The 23361-nt window shown below is 31.0% G+C and overlaps 1 protein-coding gene and 1 long non-coding RNA gene across 2 annotated transcripts; both read left to right on the top strand.

Moving 5' to 3' along the window:
• Window positions 1-140: 140 nt before the first annotated feature.
• Window positions 141-22503, top strand: LOC149483007 (organic cation transporter protein-like). Its single transcript, XM_089703163.1, has 3 exons — window positions 141-290; window positions 18405-18516; window positions 20666-22503. Exons 1-3 carry the CDS (start codon window positions 248-250, stop codon window positions 22152-22154), a joined length of 1644 nt encoding a protein of 547 aa, XP_089559289.1. The 5' UTR covers window positions 141-247; the 3' UTR covers window positions 22155-22503.
• On the top strand, window positions 9155-10603 carry LOC149483008 (uncharacterized). The gene is made up of 3 exons (XR_016316565.1): window positions 9155-9657; window positions 10316-10385; window positions 10469-10603. It is a non-coding gene; the product is annotated as an uncharacterized LOC149483008 (long non-coding RNA).
• Window positions 22504-23361: the final 858 nt, after the last annotated feature.

Here is a 23361-nt window from a genome sequence, read left to right as displayed (position 1 = left end):
TGAAAACGTCAAATTAGAACACTTTGAGGAAAACTTGGAGCATCCTAACTCTAAGTCGAACTTTCCGTTATCACAGAACACGTGGTGTTAGGTTATGTTGTCGACGGCGCGATAAGAGCAGCTTTTTGCCGCCCGCGCTCGGCGCCGCGTCGCGATACCGCTCATTCGTACCTCCGCCGCCGCACAGCGCTGGCGTCAACGCTGACAGTTCATGTGATTACAGGAGTCTTTGAAAATAACCGGGAACATGGATAAGGAACACGCGCTCGAAGAAATGATGGGAAAGCTTGGTGAGTCCCCTTTTAGCATTCCGCGCGGGATTTGTAACGATACGTGTGTGAATGTGAAGCATATGTTGGATTCGGAGAATGCTTTAAGTTATAAGGAATTACGGTCAGTGGTACTTTCATTTTTCGTACTTGAATTATTGTAATTACTTTTTATGAGTTTTTACTGCGATGTTAACGTGGTGTTGAAATAGTTGAAAACTAACTTAAAAGTCCTGCAATAAAGTTTCTATAAATATACATTTTTATTGATAAATTAAGTATCGATATAGTATTAAATCACGGAAAACTATACGCATTACGCGACAGGTTTATGAATATCGATATACTCGGAATATTATTTACTTTATTTATCCTCGAAGTATATTTAATTGCTTATTCACGGTCACAAGAACAATTTAAAAGATTTAAAACAATAATGTTCACTAGCTAACAATCAGACTTATGCTAATTTATATTAATTGTTTGACATTTAACATGTATGAGGGAACTCTACATTTTTTATATTAAAATAAAAACTACTAAATTATATTTTCCGCGATCACAAATGTAGTCTTAACAGTTATGTCTTCCAATATTTACATACGATACATTCCTACATAGGCACCTTTTATACAATATGTAATTTATAAGCTTGCACTCATTACTGATTTATATAATAGATCCTAATGTAAGAGCAATAGTCTAATGGTTTGTATAAACTCAAAGATTTTTCCCTCATTGATATCAAATAAAAAGTTGTATTCATACAGGACTTCAGTCCTGCAGAGCCTAAACTGACAAAGAAAATCGATCAGTGCAAAAATGTTTAAAATATCTGCAATACGCCTGAAAACGGAATGAGACTTCACTTGCATACAGATCACTATCTTACTTATCTTATATATAAAAATGAATCGCAAAATGTGTTGGTAAGCGCATAACTCGAGAACGGCTGAACCGATTTCGATAATTCTTTTTTTATTATATTCCTTGAAGTACGAGGATGGTTTTTATGTAGAGAAAACGTAAATATGTACCACGGGCGAAGCCGGGGTGGACCGCTAGTAGAGTATAAAAAATAAGTTACAATATATCAATGAAATTAACAAAGAAATTTCCCATCAAACTTGCGCGTTCAACACATGTTTTATGCATCGCAGAATTCGAACTCACGACCTAACGGAATCGTATAAATAAACAACAGCTTCCTGGAATTCTTTGTTTGTTTATTTGTTTCTTTTGTTGCAATTTTGTGCCGAAATTATTTGGTGGAATGTTGGTACATAGTTGTTGCACTAAGTACCAACATTGCCTGTGTTGTATAATGTAGAGTATTGTGTGTACAAATGCAGCTTATCTTTTTTATGATTTATCTCAGTAATCTTATCTTTCTTTTAATAGTATATTTATAAGAAATGTACATTAGATGCAATGATTGGTCATTAACACGGTTCAAGTTATAAATAAGGTTAACAATTGTGTTTATAATAAAATAAACATTTTAAATTATTTGTAAATGTTCACATTATATTTAATTTGAAAACACATACTTTTTAAAGGATAAAATTTGTATACAAAGAGCATGTAGGTAATACTTTCGCCTTTTAATTTAAATAATAATTAACGTTGATACAGGACGTTGACTTTAAATTTTTTAATTAAAGTAGAGCAATTGAAAAAATATATTATCCTTGTACAGTTTTTAAAATAAAAACCTCATTATTAAAACATTACATTTTGTGGAATACTAAACGTAGGTAGTTAAATATAGTAGATAAATATTTATAGTTTATCATAAAGTATATCATAAATAGAAATAAGGTCAACGTGATCGTGAAATGAGTATGTTAAAATAAAAATATTATGAGTTAAAAGTATTTACTTCTGACCTCTTTATTAAGACTAAGTAAATATTTATATATTGATATTATAAACTTATGCGAATCAGATTTGAAAATCATCTTCCCCAACTGTTTCATGGAACATCGAGTTACATTAATTTTATCATAGAGTAAGATCTGTAGAGAAAAATTTCCTACAGATGGCGCTAAATTAAGATGTTAGGAAAACTGCCGTCATTTCTGACCTTACAAGTAAATAGTAAATAACATTCGCAATAATACCTCAATGTAAATAATTCGTGACTATTGAGTAATACACATGTTAATTGTTATCGGAAACATGACGACTGTACTGTGAACTTATACCATTATCACTATAACAAAAACGGAATCGAAACCGGAGCTTGACCTTTATTATGATACTAGCGACCCGCCCCGGCTTCGCACGGGTGCAATGCTGATACTAATAGCACAGTATTACAATATTTAGGAAATATGGCAATACTGTGCTAATAGTATATAAAAACATAGCGGCCCGCTCCGGCTTCGCACGGGTATAAAATAGATAGCCGGGCCGCGGCCGGACGGTACCGCCGCAAACGCTACGTCCCGCAATTTTTAAATCTGTAATATCTTCGAAAATATTCACTTAAATCATACGGTGTAAAAGGCCATATAGATCTATATTAAATGAACAATGTATTCAAGGTATTTAATTGGTTAAGGATTAATGCTGTATTGGTTAAAATCGCATCGAAAATTAGCCATTATTTGTCGTAAAAAGTAAATGACAAAAAAAAGTTATTGTGGGTTATCCATAAGAGATAGACATATACCATCCCGGACTTTTCTGTCGACCTTTTCAATGTGTATAATACTTAGTACATTATTTTGATAAAACTCCTAGGGTTCAGCCTGCGTTTGCAATGTAAGCGGAAAAAATGTAATTTTTTACGACCTCACATTAGAAACCTCAAAAATAACAGTACTTCTCCACTATTTAATGGATGTTATTATACGTATAAACCTTCCTCTTGAATCACTCTATCTATTAAAAAAAACCGCATCAAAATCCGTTGCGTAGTTTCAAAGATTTAAGCGTACAAAGGGACATAGGGACATAGGGACAGGGAAAGCGACTTTGTTTTATACTATGTAGTGATTAAATGATACCAGCACACACCCTATATGAATAAGTTTAGTACTCATGTACCTACCTAACCATGACTACACAATATAATATTTTAATTAGTAAAACAAAACCTATTGGAAGAAAAAACGTCAAAGTTCCGATCGACTTTATTATCACTTCACGAGTATCGTTACTCAGACTATCATTTTAAAATCTGTATGTTTTCAAACTTGTGTTTCTTCTCAAATGTTTCTTAGTTTACCCAACTCTATAGAGTAATAGGTATAGAACAGAAACTTACCGTTAGTAAAACAATTGCCGTATATTTCACGCACATAATATGTATTCCATGTTTAAGCATTGACGTCTTGCTGCCAACCGACTGTTTTCAAGGCCTTTCGATATGAATTAGTGACGACTGATGAGAAATCAATTATTTAATGATAGGTGTGTTTGAGCTTGAACAATTAAGTTTTTAAAAATAATTAAAATGTGTTTCTATTATTTATTTACATAGCTGTGAAAGGCGACGTCGCCTGTTCAGAGTAATTTATGACAAATATTATATAATTACTCATTAGATCTTATTTTTAAAGATATGTTTGCGTAAATATCACTTCAAATTTATCTCAATAAATAATGTTGTTCAATAGCCTTACAGCGTTCTTCAGTAGGTATCTTCTATTGAGGCATTCAATTAAAAAATAATGTATGAATTATTGAATTTCAATTAGCAACTCCACATCAGCTTTTTAAGCAAACTAAATTTAGATCTAATAATATATTTATATAAGAATATAAATATACTACATTTTAATGTTTTGCTTCGCTCATTGACCTGAAATATTGTGTATATATATAAAATAACATTATGTATTCATAAAGACAAATTGAATCATACATTTCCACTGACGTGCAAGCCAAGATCATCAAATTATTAGTTACAATAATGTTAATGGTCAATTTGGCACGAATATATTTAAATAAATTAAATTGTAAATTAAGCTATTAGCTCTAGAGTCTACTCTATTTCGAGAAGATTCTTCGATATCTCCAGGTAACACCACATAGTGTTGGTAGTAATATAATAATTAATGTTTTATATTTTAAGGTAAAACTTTAACCGTATAATTATATGCGTAGGTGTTGTTCTATTTATTATTTGTGAGATTGTCTTTTAATTTCACCCAAAAAAAGTAGTCTCTTATATAAAAATATAATACAAAATAATACGAATTTGTCACTAAAGGACGTAAATAATTGAATAAAAAAGTTTTATCGATAAAAAGTATTATATAACTGCAATTACCTTTTGCAGTGGTCACGCTTTCATGATCTCGTGACGTAATCTGAAAACGTGCTAAGAATTACCCTCACAAAAATCAACAGCGTTCAATAAAATCAATCGATTAACATATTGGAATAATTAGTGTTGTCAACTGTATGTGTATTTTTACTAATTACTCTTTTGTCAAAATCTTTTTACTCATAAAAAGTGTAACTGGCGCCAAAAGTAGGTACCTACGTATTTACATCTATAATAGCTGAGCGTTGATATAAGCATAAGCAATCTCAGTACACATATAATTTAAATTAGCGATTTTATTAATGACTAAATATGTATAGTTACTTTTTAATTATGATTATATCAAGATATTGAACACATCTATCATTGAATCAATGCCGAGTATCAAATAACGTGTGTATCATTCGATTTTAAATAATTTATTATATCTGTATTTATCGCAGTCCAAACTTCGTTGCATAGTGATAATTTATCTATGATAAGTCACAGTTTAATAAGATTTGGAGCTGTCACTACGCAATACCCATTCACTATATTATATATGTATGTCAGTACTTTCATTTTGTAAGCAGAGAGGAATTTCAATTATCACCAAGTATAGGTACAGGTAAATTTAATTTTATGTATGTAAACATGCCCTAATTTATATTTTATACAATTTACTGAATAGCATTAAACTATTTAAATTCATTTGAAATGCGTTAAACATACATAGGTAGTAGATAAAATGTAGAACGCATTTGTGTAAATAATGAAAATTGTTATTATAATAGCGTGAAAATTAAATACGTTGAATATTATTATAGAAGGTTCAATAAAATTGAATTCATCTTATTATATGGGTAGGTATAGGCCATAATGAATCTAGTAGATTGATTGGAGAAACAAATTAGATAACTGATAATATTTAAGCTCTATATTCTATCAATGACGTGATAAAGGCTTATATAAAGAACCAAATACCAACCCACCGTTGATTTTTTAAATTTCAATAAATCAATCAATCATATCAAAACTCAATAGGGGTAAAATAAAACTTGGGTATTAACAATATAAATTTTTCACTTCACACCGTAACGGGAAATATAAACTGAAATGAAAATGAACATATATACAAGTACTGGCAACGTTTTTTTAAATGCAAAGTAACCTTAAGCTGGGTATCGACTTCGCGCTCCTGGCGCGCGCGCCATGAATGACCGCGCCGATAGTGCGTTCCGCGGAGCGCGTTCCAAATAATTGAAGTATATCAACTAAGCGCGCCTGGCGCGCGTGGCAACTGTTCCAGTGTTTGACCGTTCATCATGGAAGCTAGTCGTGTACGAGCAGCAGCAGCATTTTTTTCTTTAACTCCGGCACAGGGACTCCCATTTCACTACTGATTTCTCTCCAATCAATAAATCGCTCAGAGAAGATCTCTAAGCGATTTATTATGATACGAAGAAATTTTACTGTTCCACAAAACTTCTTTCGTACCATATAGCTGAATTAATTTACGGCAACTTTGGTTATCCATAATAATTAATACTCGGAGCGCAACAAACACAAAAAATACGACAAACCCGTCTCCATTGGCGCGCGCGCCACGTTTGATGCGCGGTAAAAAACCGCGTTCGACCGCTCCAACGAACATTTTGGCGCGCGTTCCAAACTGGTATCCATTTCACGCGGCTGGAGCGCGCGCCAATGTTCGACCTCTTGGAGCGCGAAGTCGATACCCAGCTTTAATTATTTTTATCAACGTTCCTCAAAAAAGCACACGTTCTTATTCGCCGCGATAAACTTTTCCGACCATACTATTTCGCCTAAAAGAATAAAATACCTACAAATAAACTTGTCACAAGGTACAAGTATTGCAATTTATCTTGATATTGCCGGATTACTTGTCTGTTAAGTGCAACATTCCTCAATCACAAATACCTACACAACGCTTGTACTTGCTCATAAGTTACCTTATAGGGGGTGGGAGGGCATTGGCCGTCGTTATCAGCGACGTGTAGATTCTTCACATAAACATTCTTATCCGAACGCTTTAAAAATAACAAATACATGTAATAATTATAAATGTTTACTTTATGGTGATGTTGTTATGTTGTTTGTCACTATATTTAATTAAATACGCTTTGACAGTCGTGTTAATAAGTTAAAATGTTAATGATTTATTTTGACAAATATTTCAGATTTAAAAAGAAATACATTGTATTGTTTTAAATTTATTTGATGCACAGTGCCGAGTGCGTATATATGTATATACATACTACTAAGATAACCGCAAAAGATTAATGTCAAATTAAATCAAAGGAAGAGCGCCAAAATAAGATGTAGAGTAGATGTAGAGTTATCAATATCAATTTTTATCATAGTTTTATTGTCGTTATAAATAAATACACGCATAACATCACGCATTGACCATTAGGAGCGGAGCAGCAATGAAAAATGTTGTAAAAGCGAATAAAAATTGCCCTATTAAAACCTCACGAAGTTGCGTGTATCAGCTTGTAATCGATATGATTTTATATTCATTAGACCATAAAAAATTAAGAATTTCGCTTCTTTTTCGTTTCATAGAAATTCATTCATTGAAAATTTAAGAGATTTCTGTGACGACTACGAGTTTTTTGTTTGGCTTTAGTATATTAATTCAGTAAATGACATACTTTCACAATTATAATTTTTTGGTATATCATTAATTACTAGTAATAATTATCGATCTCAATATAATTTGGCACACAGATAGCCTATATTAATGGAAGGACATTTTGTTTATCGTGTCACGATAATAAGATTACTACTGTTCTACATTATTACCTCATTTATATTCACAATGGTATTCCAAATAATTTTAAATTATTATATACATACCTGCTTTAAGTAAACAAGGAAACAACTGCATAGTCTGTTAAGAATTTGGAAAACTACCAAACGTGTATAATATCAAATTTAAATTTTATTTATTTACAACACATGATCAACAAACATAATATTTGATATTTACGATTTAAAACTTCATAATTTATATAAGAAATTACAAATATGACTACATATTATATAAAATAAACATTATAAGGAATCGAGATCATATTATGTTCATGTGGTAAAAATGTATGTTATGTTTGTTTTGCGTTGACGTCAACCACACATCGACAGTGGTTTCAATTATTAAAAACTTTTATTGGAAATAAAAACAACGGTCAAAATGAAGGAAACTATTACACAGTGACATTAATTTTAACGAGATCGAACATAAGAATATTTTTTATGTAAGTACCTATAACTATTTTATACGTAATATTTTTCAGTCTTTTAGTAAGTTCAAACCACAGGTTTAAACTGTACGGCATCAGGCATAGGCATTAGTTTCTAAGAGCTAGATATGAAATGCAAATTTTTATTTGATGTGCAAATTTTGATTGCAATGAGACACGTGCTAAATCTGGTAATTCAAATTATACACCTATGTATAATTTAATGTGTAATCGTTGACACACTTTGCGATACCTACTCAAGTATTTCAAGATGAGATGAGCGAGGCACTAGCGCATTGCGGTTCATATTATGTTACAGGCAAATAGAAAAATATCTGATTAGAACTTGAAGTACTATCCTAGGTTCCGTAGGAAATATTTTTATCTTTATTATTTTTCTATAACTAACTAGTAAGATGAGATATATAGATACATCTTAAATGAACATTACAAGATACAATATTCACATTTTAAATGCAGTTAAAGTTACTTACGGAAAACCATATGAAACTAAGACAAATTTATTAAAAAAATCATATAGGTAGATAGTTATATACGGTCGAATTGAGAAAGTCCTCCTTTTTTTGAAGTCAGTTAAAATATTCTGAAAATAAGTAGGTACTTATTCGTAATTTTTCTGCTAATAATATCACTCAATAAAGAAAATCAATTGTAGAATTGTGTTTCTCTTTGTGTGAGGCTTATAATTTTCGTGACATTGGTAACTTAAACGTAACAAGGTCTGAGTTACGTAAACATTATCATACACCTGTATTGCACCTGCTTATAAATTGTAATAAACGACTTTATTTAGTCAAAATATTAATTCTCTACGTAATACGTATTGGTTTGTAACCGAGCATTAAGAGTGAAATGCTTTACAGTTAAATTGTATTGTAATGGATTTGACACGCAAGTTTTATTGTTATGTTAAATTAAGATGCATACTCGTGACTGCTATTTAGAATATTGAACAAGTTAAGTTATATAATACAATTACCAGGGGGATACCATGAATCATGATGCAATATTAATTCCAATTTTGAAAAGTGATGGCGCTGTTATTTTTACACAATAGATATTTCTAGCCTCTCTGGATATTTCTATACCGCTATGTATATTGTAAAACTGTTATGACGATTCAAAAGTACTTCTAGAAGAAGTCTAATTGAATAAATAAAGTTTTGAGTTTTAGGCATCATGATACAAGGGCAGGGCCCCAAGTCTGCTATTTTTTATAAATTCGTCATTCCAACACGATCCCATTGTCATTTTGATAAAAGTTTGTAATCTGCTAAATTCATAGTGGTCGGTCAGTGGTCTCGTAATGGAATCGTGGCAGAATGACATTGTCTTATTGCCATTATTATAAAACCCGGTAGTAGAAATGATTTTCGAAAAACTACTACTAAATTTTAACATTTACTCATGCCAGATTTCATTTTTAAACATTTTTACATATTATTTAATAATGTTATAAGCAATCTGAAGTAGTAAGAAGTTCGTAAATAGCAAAAACATTAAAATGTGTAACGCGGATAAAAGTGAAACTCAATAATGTTTTATCTGTTTAGCTGTCAAAGTCAAATGTGACATTACTACTTGTTTACAATTCTAGCGGCCGGTGTTTAGCTATTTATTTTCATTGTGTTTTATTTATTTATAATATTGAAAAATGGTGCTAATAGAGCAAATTTCGGCTCTAATTGATTTTTTGGAAAACCACCAAGACCTGGCGCTTGGCTACTGCAGCCGCACCAATGAAGGGCGAAGTTTAAGCAAAAGATATTGGATGGAATGCGCCCAAATTTTAAATTCCATATCGGTGGACTGCCCCAATAAAACTCCCGCAGAATGGCGCACAGTAAGTACCTATATACAGTATTATTTAATAATAGGTATGCAAAATGTATCATTAATATAATTTTTGCACTTTTTAGGGTTCCGTAGCCAAAATGGCAAAAACGGAACCCTTATAGTTTCGTCATGTCCGTCTGTCCGTCTGTCCGTCTGTCCGTCTGTCACAGCCGATTTACTCGGAAACTATAAGTACTACAGTGATGAAATTTGATGGGAATATGTGTTGTATGAACCGCTACAAAAATATGACACTAAATAGTAAAAAAAAGAATTGGGGGTGGGGCCCCCCATACATGTAACTGAGGGATGAAATTTTTTTTTTCGATGTACATACCCGTGTGGGGTATCAATGGAAAGGTCTTTTAAAATGATATAAAGTTTTCTAAAAAACATTTTTCTTAAAGTGAACGGTTTTTGAGATATCAGCTCTCAAAGTCGTAAAAAGTATGTCCCCCCCCCTCTATTTTTATAACTACGGGGTATAAAATTCTAAAAAAAATAGAGGTGATGCATGCTAATTAACTCTTTCAACGATTTTTGGTTTGATCAAAGTATCTCTTATAGTTTTTGAGATAGGTTGATTTAACTGTAATTTATTATATTTGCTGCTACGGAACCCTTTGTGCGCGAGCCCGACTCGCACTTGGCCGGTTTTTATTTAGTTCTACAATGAATACAAAAGCAAAACCTTAAAGAAAATTAAATCACAGAAGAGTGAAATAAGTGCAACAGGTAAGCAATTCTTTTCTTCTGGCAGCCTTGCTGAATTATAGTGGAAAGCATATAGTAATAATATTGTATAATTTGCATTTAAGGTAAGTTAATGCAGTACTCGGGGTAGCATATTTTCTTCGATTATTATTTTGTAGATCACGCCCCAAGTGTTAATCAGTATTGCCTACGTTTTTTTATGTATAGATTTTATTTAAGTTGTATGTTATTCGTTTTTTGTTATTTTGATTTTGTATAAATTTATATTTTATACCTATAGATTTTCTTTAAAAATGAAAAAATGTATTACTTACTGTCACCATTAGTTGAATAATATAATCATGTTAATAAAATAATTTTAGTTTCAATTATTGTTGTTTTATTCGCAATTCAAATTCAAAAATAATTATTAATATTATGAAACTTAATATAATTAATCTATGTAGATTTGATTAGATAATTGCCTACCATCTACTACACAAGATAATGTTTAGTACCTACTTACCTACTTAAAATTAGCTTTTTCTTATGCCATTTAATTAATGATCATGAATCATTTTTCATATGTTCGATTCAAAAACAGTGTATGAAGAACTTAAATTAATAAATTCTACCATGTAAGTGTAAGATGAAATGATGGCGATGTAGAATTACCTATATATTTATTATTTATAAGTTTTAACCATATTTTTTATTAAATAATAACACCTGCTAATTTTTTTTTACATATTTCAATTGTACAGACACTACTTTTCTACAATTTTATTATATGTATTGATAACGTAGGTATTAATAAATAAAGGTAGGTAGGCTTCGTAACACCTAATTCCGTAGGTAGGTACCTATACTACCTTATCATATAGAAATTTTAAAATGATAGAATCAAAAAAATAGCACTGATGAATGGATAAAGAAAACTAAGCTAAAGATTTTAACTAATTAATAGTCCTATTTAAATTGTTGGCTTACAGCTAAATCACTAAAATACCTAAGGGATTAGAAACATTGAGAAAACAACTTCAATAAAAAATCAACAAAATTCAATTTAATGTAACTAGATAAGGAAAAATGACGATAACAATTAACTATTTGTTAATTTCGAGCTTTTACATTTTAATATCAGCTACACTCGACAGGGGGACTTATTTATATAATTCAGTTTTTTGTTAGTGTATAAACAAGACAAGAGGTAACCATTTTTATTCAAGTAGGTAGGTATATGAACATATTCAATGAAATTAAAACACATTATTTAGGTATCTTATTTTGTATTGTATCTTTTAAAAACACGTTTTGCAAATTTCGAAATGATTTTTTTTATTAAATAATTTCAATCTTCTATTTTCATTATTGCTTCTGTTAAAAAAATCGCTTTCTATATCGAAGGCGTTCAAAACTGAAAGAGAAATTAGTGATATTTAAATTTTGTATTATAGGTACTGTGTATAATATATTTAAAGACAAGTAATGTTTCACTCAGTAAATGTTTAATCAAAACCTCACATTTCCAAATTTAATTTCAAAATCTTAGCTAAGATTCTCATCATTTTTATCAGTAATTTGGTACATCAGATTGACTGAAACACTACTTTAGATGACACAACTAAAACAAAATGCAGATGTTGTAGTCAGTTAGTTATTTACATTTTACTGTTTTCTCCAAAATCAGAAAAAGTGGAAAAGTGAGGTTTTGTTCTTCACCTCCTCAATTAGTAAAAGTTTGGGCAGTAGGTAGAAATTTCTACTTTCTACCCAATACTTACAATCATAACATTAAGAGAATGGAAGCCCTTTCTGTTATAATATCGCTCCTCATGTATGTGTGGTCTTAATATTGCTACATGTGTGCCGTCAATACAACCCAGGACGCCAGGAAATTTAAATTTCTGATAGAACCTGAAAACTTTTTAACTAAGTAATTCTGATAAGGTACAACAGGCAATACAAACAAAACATCAGGGTATATTTAATTTCTCACTTGGCCTTTATAATATTCCTTTCATCACATTGTGTAGGCCATTTAATATATTTGTGGTATATTTTATTGAGTGCCTTTGTCACTTCATTAATTGATCTTGACACAGTAATTTGTGCAACATTATGGAGGGCACTCTGTCCAATCAAAGTTTGATAGGACCCTGATGCATAAAATGCAAGTGCTATTAGAATCTGCAATAAAAAATATAACAAATCAACTATTTCGTGTTTATAGCTACAGAACAATAAATCAATGAAAATCAAATTCAGATTACTAACCTTCATTTCTGCCGATATGCTATCGTTTCGACGCGGTCTGGCCATAAGGGGAATGAGTTCTTCAATTAACCCCCTTACTGAGTCCTTTCCAAGGCGAAACGTTTTTACAAATTCCGCCTCGGAAATATCAATAAAGGGGTTTGTACTAATTCTCGTCAAGCGACGGGCTCGACGACGTCTTTTGCATTCCGCCCGTCTTCTTTCTCTAGCATCCACTGCGGCTAGCTCGAGAATATTTGCTCGTAGTGAATACATTTCTCCACTCAATATTTCACAAAGTACAATACAAACACGATAGATAACAAACTCTTTTCGACAACCGAGCTATTATAAGCAATGACTGCACAATGACGATCCAATGGTAGGTCAATGATCAAAGGAACTGTCAAAATTTTAGCAGATTACCCCATACGTCAGTCATTCATTTGTCATTATGTACGAGATTACCATTCTAAGCCATTTCTTTCAATGGAATGTCAGTGGTTGACCATTGGAAAGTCATAATGACACCATTATAATAGTAGATTACCAAACTTGTCAAAATCAACAATTTTGAAATCAATGATAGACCATTCTGACACTATTGTAATAGCAGACTTGAGGCCCTGGTATTTATAAAAAAATGCTTCCTACGTGATAATTTTGGATAAAATTAGAGTTATTGAGAAATTTATGCAGATATAGTACGGTGGCGTGTATTTGATAATATATCAATGATAAGATATTCTGTAACTAAATATAATTAGTATTTTTCAAAGATAATTTGTTTACATCCGTTGCAATGTTGATAAAATAATTCTTTATTTTTATATTATATAGTTATTTTATTATTTGATTTATTTTATAGATTATGAAACCTAACTTTTAAAGCTATTAACACACTTTTATAAATTAATGTAAAGTTAATGAAATGTTTTCCGTTAATGTATGTAAAGTAAATGGATGTATATATTTTAGCTTTACTGAATTGTAATTTATTTAGACGTAAATTTACAAAACTGACTTTTTACTGAAAATGCAAATTCTCTCATTTCACTTCGACATACACGTGGTCGTTAAAAAGCTTTGGCAAATGGATTAAATAAACGTCAGTTTTCTTATATTACGGAACTAAAAGCAAAACATGTTATTATTACTGTATTATTATAAAGATCTAATCTTATAATTCTCTGTTATTGCAAATATACAATATTATCTTATTGTAGAGATAAGTATTTGTAGATTTAATCATTACTCGGTATATATTATAATTAATTTTATTCGTAATAATATATGTATAATTGCACTTCTTTTTTATAATCTATATTCTCTTCTATGAGAATTTCTTGACTGTAAACTTGCTACTAAACGTTAGTAGATAAGAAAAAGAGTCAACCTATAGAGTCCACTATTTATGCTTCAATAAAAACATGATGAAACCAAAAGGTGTGGAAATTATTATATATCTTCATAAACTTTGCTTCTACTTTCCAAAATATTAATTATATGGATATATTGTATTTAAAATAATACTAAAAGATTTTCTTATAAGATATTTCTGATCCAATTCTTGTTATCATTACAACACTTGCAAAACCATAAAATGTTATCTTCTTCATAGTTCATTATTGTTTATATTATGTGATTTGAAGACTCGGGACCGATAGTATAAACCAACGAGATTTCTTTTTGTTAATTTAAATTAATTAATAAAAAAAACTAAGACAAAATTAAAATCTGAGATGAAGATATCAGTGCACGTACAAATCTAAGAGTAGCTTATCATGCACGAAGGCTTAGTAGTATTGATAACTCACGTATTTGAGATAAAATATTATGTAAGATATTATAATTATATAGATATTTATTTGTTAATGTTATTACGAGACTGCACAAAAATTAGATAATGTTTATAGATTGAGTTATTCCGACACACATTCAAAATGCTACAAAAGACACTGGTTCTTTAAAAATATTGCCATCCAGTATTTATATAACTTTTTGTATTCATGATCGATGAAATAGGTACGATTAACTGGGGCGTTAATATTGTTGTAAACTATGTTCATAAATCATAATAAAAATCTTCAAATATATATTTTAAGAAGAAAGAAAAGTAGAACATAATATACTTATATGAATAAATTATATGAATAAACAAATATTTCTAAATCAAATTATTTTGATACGGAAATTTAACATACTGTTCCATTTTAAATAATGAAACCAATATCACGTGCTCTTACAAAAAATAGGTTAATGTAGTTCAGCGAACTTTAAAGCATATAATTAGAATCACGCAGCCAAATTGAGAAAGCATCAAAGCACTGATTCTCTGTCCAAAAATACTTCAGTAGTCTATCACTAAACCTTTATCACATACTAGCTGTGCCACGTGGTTTTACCCGCATTCCTCCGCCCCTATTAGTCTTAGCGTGATGATGTACCTGCAGCCGATAACCTTCCTTCGATAAATGGACTATCTAACAGTGAAATAAATTGTCAAATCGAACCCGTGGTCGGTGGTTCCCATTGAGTTACTATGTACTGGAGGTCCCCAAGATTAGCGCGTTAAAGCAAACAAACTCTTCAGCTTTAGAATAGTAGTATAGACTAAATAACACCTTTAAGTTAAAAATAATTTGCTTGATAGAATTCGTCGGTACTTCTTATTGGCTAGTCCTTGGCATTGTAACAATTACCCTATTACCATTTAAGCGAAATAGCGTCTTGCCCTTGTGGAAGTGGGCCACAATTTTACGCACAAAGTTATTTTGAAGCGAATTTTATATTAAAATAACAGATACAGTCAACAAACAATATTTATAGTCTACCAAAACTTTATTTTGTGTCCCTATTATTCTACATTATGTAAAAATTAACATGATATAAATAACTTTTGACGTCGCGTTTATTTAAGCGTAGATATAATATGATAATATGTATTTTTATAGTAAATGCCTTGTAATTTCCTCACGTGACTTAACTACCTACCTACTATGCTCAAGCATTATTTCGGTGTATGAAATAAACATCTCATGACTTCCAAATTCGCGGACGTTCCATTCTCTCCGTTTCTCTTTATTCTTTATCCAACAGATATTCTGTTTTTTATTTACAAATATACTATACAATATATGTATATCTATTACAAATATACTTAACACTATAAAAAAAAACATATGTTGTCGTCATGAATATTTAAAATTATACAGTTCGTGTCATTTACGCGTGCTTTTTGCCGCGCGTTTTTTTTTGTCTAGAAAGTCAAAGCGCGCGTTTTATAGTTTTCATACAGTAACTACAGAATACAGATAATAAAATTATCATGTACAGATTATCGATTGCTATGTTTTGAATTCGCTATGGTTCGAGCTGGAGCAGTTATCATTGGGTTAATGAGCTCTCGTCACTCGCAAATTGTGTAAGTGGCTGATTACGGTTAACGACTGAATATCCTCATAAATTACGATGCTCTTTACTCCAGCATCGATGTCTATTAGGAAGTTAGTATTTTTGAAAATAATTATGCTTCTTCATTTAGGTAACGTCTTTTGCTTAGATCAATTTAAGTAAGATGTATAAAATTTATAACAAGTAAATAAAAATAGAACTTCTCAATATTTTAAAGAAGTATTTATAATTCATTTCATAAAAAAAAACCATTGTTACTATTTTTTTTTAATTCATAGTTACCTTTTATAAACTACCTATAGGTATTGTTAACAAAACGTGACAGCAGTTTCTAAAAAAATAAAATAATCGATTACCGAAAGGTCAATGTGCAACTCTTATCCTATTACCTATAAGTAATAGTAAATATTCGATCCATTTTAATTTCATGCCAAAAATCCAATTTAAGATATTATGTAGCTGATAGGTGTATTACTTATTTCAAGTAAGTAATTGAGTTTTTTTCTACAGTAATATTATATGCTATTAATGTAAACAAAATGTCAAATAGAACGAACAAATTGATCGAAATTATTGTATCCTTTAAAATTAGGAAAAAATAATTTACAAAACGTCATACAAAAACGACAAAAACATATTTTATTATTTTTCTGCAAAATATTTAATTATCTGAGATTTAGCAAATGCCTTAGGCAAATGCAAATAAGATTAGTTAAATGTTGACTATGAGAATTCTTTGAACTCGTGATATAAAGTCTATCTTTGTTATATAATTAATGTTACGTTGTCTTAATTTCGATTATAAAATATTTCGATTATAAAATAGTATGTTAAATAAATACCTATGTAATAGAAAATTAAATTATAGCAAGGTATTCCTAGAATTTTCGTAGTCCGTCTGTTTATATGTTACACTGTGTTGTATGAACAATTTTTAGCATCATATTAGAAAAAGAAAAGAAAGAAAAATAATGTATTCAACCAAAAGCACACACATTATTACATTATTAGCTTTTCCGTACGCGACAGACCGTAAAAGATTACCTACCTATTATTATGTCTTTTATTCTGACGTCATGTGCAAGTTGTGATAGAGCTAACATTGGTAGAGACAACCTATTAGAGAATTAGTTAGTTTAACCTTTACAAACATAGCAATAAGTTTGTATACCGTACCTATGATGCTATAACGAGAAAATAATTTGACGAAGAGATGATTCGAGATGTCCAAGACAAAAAGATCATTTTATTACAATAATTAAATTTTTAAGTTAGAATTTTAATAATCTCATTCATCTCTTGACAACAACCTACACATTAATCTTTTTAATATATATTTTACATATTATATAAATCTCGTGCCACAATGTTTGTTCTCAACGGACTCCTAAACCACTTAACCGATTATAATAAAATTCGCACACCATGTGTAGTTCGATCCAACTTGAGAGATAGAATAGTTTAAACATGTAGGTACCACGGGTGAAGCCAGGGCGGACCACTAGTTAATTATAAATATCCTGTTCCTTATTGTTGAATTGTCTAAACCTTGATTCACTTATAGCTCTGTCAAGCAAAGGCCCAGAGGGTTATCATAAAGTGCTGAGTACATAATTATCTCAACAGGATGTCATATTATATGAGATTCTATTTTCTATATATATTTATAGAAATCGTGTTGAGAAACCGTGCGTTAAAATCAACAGGTTTAATCGTGATTGGAATTTCCTTTTCCGATTTGTAATTCCACGTATTACTTAATGTAAATGCCATGCCGGTGTCTAGTTGTCGCATGAATTTATAACACCTGTAATTATTGTAAGATAAAATGAAATATGAAATTTTTGTGCATTTTTCACGTCTGTTTATTGATAAAGTTTTGACGGAAGTTTTATGTTATTCGATGTCCGGTAGAGATAAAACAATAATCCTTTATTTTTTTTTTTGACACAGATTATCTAGATGATAGAAAATTTGTCAAACATTATTATCAATATTTCATGTTTTATATGCGTTGGAATATAAAGTCTAATGTACTATGTACCTACAGCTAGTTGCTAGGTATTAAGCGTATCGAATTTTCCTACTGCAATAACGAGCAGGTATATAGAACCTTATTACTATAATTATTTAGATGCTTACTGAGTAATCTTCTTTAGGAATAACTACCATTGTTACATCAGTAGATGTATTATTTTAAGTAATAAGATTATATAGATGATTTATATTTGGGATCTATCTAATCGTTCTATTGCTTTTGCTAAAAATCTGTGAATTTATAATCTCGTTGGTTCAGCCAATTTTGTGTGAAAGAGAAACAAATATATTTAATCTTCAGAAACTTAATTCATAGTTAAACATAAGTTAATTAATTATTATTTTCCGTTCCAGGGGACTTCGGCAAGTACCAGGCTTTTCAGTTCTTTCTCCATATCCTGGCGGCAATGACTGCCGGTCTTCACATGCTGTCCTTAGTCACTGTGGCCGCTGTACCAGACCACAGGTAATAAATATAATACAGATTACATAATCCTTTTTTTAGTTCATTTTTTATATGTATGTGTATCATACAGTAAAAAATAAATGGTACATCAATACCAGAATAAAATCGAATACCACGAATGGTGAAGTATACAATTATATCGGTGAATTTAGAGGTCCGTATCAATTAATTCATAATTCTTTTGATATTTTATGTACAAAATTGAAATACGTTAAAATACAAAATTAGCATGTTTCATAAAACACATTGAAATAAATAGCGATGGGCGCGACTTTACCTAAGTATTTATATTTAAATGTAGGCTATAAATTTCCAGTTTATGAGTTGAAAACAATGCGTTTCTCCCAAATGTCCTATTTCTAAATCTGAATATTAGCGATTCCACGATGTTACACGTTACGCATTTTAGACGAGACATTTGCATGTTTACGAAAATAGAATGGCTACAGCTATTTTCATTGGAAATCCTTTATAATTAGGTCGAGAAGGGAAAGAATCAAGAAGAAACTTATTCAAACCGTATAATAGTAATATAATACACTGACACTAAACACACAATTTAATCGAAGTTTCAAAAATACAAACATGTTTTAGTTTTGATATATTTGAACAAAAAAAGATTAGGTAATAAGAAATTTTCTAGGGTGTTATTTTTAAAGTGAAACTTTTATTACATCGTCTCAAACTTTTTGGTCTGTGTAGCGCATGTCGCGTGTATCGCGGCTGCCGAGTAGGTATACTCGGCAGCCGACCGTCACGCGACATGCGCTACACAAAGCAGTGTTCGGAACCGTTCGAACAGTTTCACTTTTACCGTGGTTTCATATAACCACACAACATTTTTTTTAATTTTTCAGATATTTTCTATCAGATATTATATAAATCAGAAATTAAGGTAAAAATTTGTAATAAAATCAATTGGCGTGTAGCTTAAAAGTTACAGACTTCAATAATTACAAACAGGTTTAACATGCATGTACATTGTACAACCATATGTATGTATTTATCCACATTTCCAAATATATAACGCATTATACAGTGATGGCTATATAATATATTATATTTGTCCTTGTCTGGCATGTGCATGTTATTTTTCACTTTCATGAAAATTACGCTATGGTTGTTTTTGCATAGATAAAGAATGACATTATGATTAAGTAAATATACAATTTAAGTATCATATTCAATTACAACCACGGTTTAGTTCATAATAAAATTTGTTAATTCCAGGGTTGAAAGTTAGTACATATTGATGAATAGTATATTAAGTGCGTATTATTGTTAGCTAGCATAAATGTTATTACAAGATTATAAATTAAGAAAATATAAAATTCTACCTATCACACTGTTATAATTTTTAATGAAAAACATCTAGGCAAGTATCAACAGTAAAATCTCACAGTTAGCATAGCATTATAATGATTGAATACTATGGTCAGGAATTTATTTATGCTTAATATTAGTTTATTTAAGAATTATTCTAAATAGCAAAATTCTATTAACCCTGAATGGTCCTGGCTTTCCTCTCAAGTATTTCAAATGCAATTATTATCAATTAATTTTAATACAATATGTTGAGTCAAGACGAGGTATTTGGTTTGTACAGTCCGCTTGATATAGGCATCAGGTACTTTGTACTGTTTGTTTCGGCTTTGGTATATGTTTCCTATGAGTGAATTCCAAGGTGCTGTCTAGTTTATCCCATGTGAGTATATTTCCAATTAAGCTAAATATGTTCTGGCAACGAATAACTTTTGCTTCATATAATAACTTGCAAAATTGCTTTCCTACATGACTAATATTTGGTCTAATATCTCATCATCTTTTGCATGCTACTAATCACTCTATGTGCTTTTTATCTGTTATCACGTTCAAGGGATCATTTATGTCAAATTCGCTTTGGTACATTTTTCATATAAATTCATAGGTCATTAAACAAAACACGTGAAACTAAAACAAAAATCTTTACGTTACCATTAACTTTACCTACCATTATTTTCTTCAATCTTCGTGAAAATAGCACAAACTTTTGTTCATTAGGACATATTGTGATTAAAATTTATGCACTGAGCACAGAGCTTGTACACCTATTAATGTGTGATCTATAAATAGATGCTAATTATAGTAACACGAAATTATGATATTTCAGATGCGTCCTGGACGGAGTGGACACTTCCAATTTCACGGAGAATTGGAATTCTTCGCTGGTACTCAATTCTATTCCTTTAAACGACCATGGGAAATTAGAATCTTGTCAAATGTATGGCGAAAACAAAACATTGGAGACTTGCAGTTCATGGGTATTTGATACGCAATACTTTACTTCCTCCCGTGGTATAGAATGGAACTTCGTTTGCGACAGACGCTGGATGGGAGCCGCTGCACAAACCGCGTACATGTTTGGAGTTATCGTCGGGTCAGTTGTACTCGGGCGCCTATGTGATAAAATAGGCCGAAAAACTGTATTCGTCTGGGCGGGAATTCTTCAACTAATTTTTGGAGCTTCAGTTGCATTCTCAAATGATTATTATACATTTGTCGCAATACGCTTCCTTTATGGAATATTCGGATCTGGGTCATACATTGCAGGATTCGTATTGACTATGGAACTGGTCGGACCGAGCAGACGAACAATTTGCGGTGTGACCTTTCAAATAATGTTTGCTGTTGGGATAATGCTTTTAGCTGGTTGGGGATATCTAATTGATAACAGATTTTACTTGCAAATTGTGTATGCGCTGCACGCAGTTGTTCTTCTGCCTCACTGGTTTTTAATGGACGAATCGCCAAGGTGGTTGTGGTCACAAGGTCGTGCTCGAGAATGCGTGGCCATAATCGAAAAAGCCTTAAAAATGAATAAATCGTCTGAAACTGTGGACACGCCCACTCTTGTCTCGAACTGCAAGGCAACGAATGCTAAATATGCAAATGAGGAATCAGCTGGAACTGCTGACCTTTTCAAGTCGCCAAATATGTTTAAAAAGACCTTGATTATTTGCGGATGCTGGTTCGCCAACTCTGTGGTGTATTATGGATTATCACTCAATACTGGGAAGCTGAATGGAAATCCCTACTTTATTATATTTTTGATGGGCGTAGTAGAATTGCCAAGTTATGTGATAATTATGTACTATTTAGACAGAGTTGGGCATAGAGCGCTGATCAGTACGATGATGTTATTGGGTGGTATTTCTTGTTTAGTAGTAGTTGCCTTACCGCACGGGTCTACGGCCGCTACAGCGGTTGTAATGATTGGTAAGTTATTTATATCCGGATCGTATTCAATCATTTATAAATACTCCGCTGAATTGTTCCCCACCGTTGTACGCAGTTCAGGAGTCGGTTTGGGAAGCATGTGTGCTAGTGTCTCGGGTGCTTTGACACCATTAATTAGTTTGCTCGATACATTAAACCCTAAGATACCCACAATCATATTTGGATTTTTAGCTCTACTATCAGGGTTTTCAACATTTTATCTGCCTGAAACAATGGGTCGCGATCTACCTCAGTCGATCGAAGACGGCGAAAAATTTGGTGTAGGTGATACTTGTTTCACTAATTGTAGTGGAAGACGTATGAGCGATGCCTCTATCGATTTACCCGAGACCATGGTGCCATTAGAAGAGAAAAAGCAATAAACATGTACAACATGAAACAAACACTGCCATAATAATCCCAGTCAATTTTTCTAGTTAGTGTCTCTCATATTTTTCTTGCCTGTTTAATTATTTTGCTAACCGTCGAAACTTTCTATCTTACTTTTGATTCTATTGAATTAGGTTAATTTAGAACAATATTAAGTATTCTATAAATTTGAGGTTTCTACAATTTTTACACCCACAAAAGCATTTGAGTTATAAGTAATGGTTATAAAAATGCTTAGCGTTGTTTTTGGATTTAGATTTAATTAAATATTAATTATCTAGTCAGGTGATTAATTTAGACTGGATGATACTAATAATAATAGACTTTATCATAAGGAATAATGCGTCATAAAACGTTTTGATTTTTCGTGGATTTTTTAAATTTTATACAATTTATGGACTGTATAACAGGGTTGTTGATGTTAAGATTATGTAGCAGTCTTGACATATTAAAAAATATACCGACAAAAATCATAATTGGTTTTTAGGATTAGTGAATCTAGTGATTTCGTTTTATAGTGGCTTTTATTACCTACTCCATCGTAACATTTGCCAAAATATGGACATTACAGATCTTTTAATCAGTAAATTAATTACAAACACAATTATATCAATACTCCTTATCAAAATGTTTTAAGTAGGTATATACAATACAATCTTGAATCTACGTAGCACCTAGTAGTGTAAATTGTATCTTAAAAATTTAAAAACGTCCGTTATCTATTTGAATTTTACGATGGAGTTATGGAAAGAGATATTGAATAAGATGGAGATATTGAAGTATGAATATGGGTTTTGCCAATATTTGTATTTAATGTAGTCTATGAGTATGCGATAAATTAGGATATAAGTACAAAAAATATTCTAACATTGGTACGAATTAAAGTGATTTTTGACTGCAGGAATGAAATTACTGTTCTACTTGACTTACGTTTTATACTAGGCTAGGGTGCTCATAAAATACAGGTAATATTTTTAGTCTGGATACATCACGGTTTAATAAAGACTGTTATTGCAATGTTATATGTAAGTTTATCATTTTTATACATGCAACTCATTATAAATTATTTTTACCATCACATCGTTCATATAGCGTAGTAAATGAAGTTTATAAAGCTCAAATAAAACATTAAATAATTGAGGCAGGGCCTTATCTAAAATGTTAAGGAATTTATGGCATTAGATGCTCAAAAGTACTTAA

The sequence above is a fragment of the Colias philodice genome, chromosome 14 (assembly GCF_061535455.1).
Source record: "Colias philodice isolate Cphi_HAF_F1 chromosome 14, ilColPhil1 Martin Lab GWU primary, whole genome shotgun sequence".
NCBI classification, from domain to species: Eukaryota; Metazoa; Arthropoda; class Insecta; order Lepidoptera; family Pieridae; genus Colias; species Colias philodice.
The sequence above is the reverse complement of the archived record's forward strand: the minus strand, read 5'-3'. Positions and strand labels throughout refer to the sequence as shown.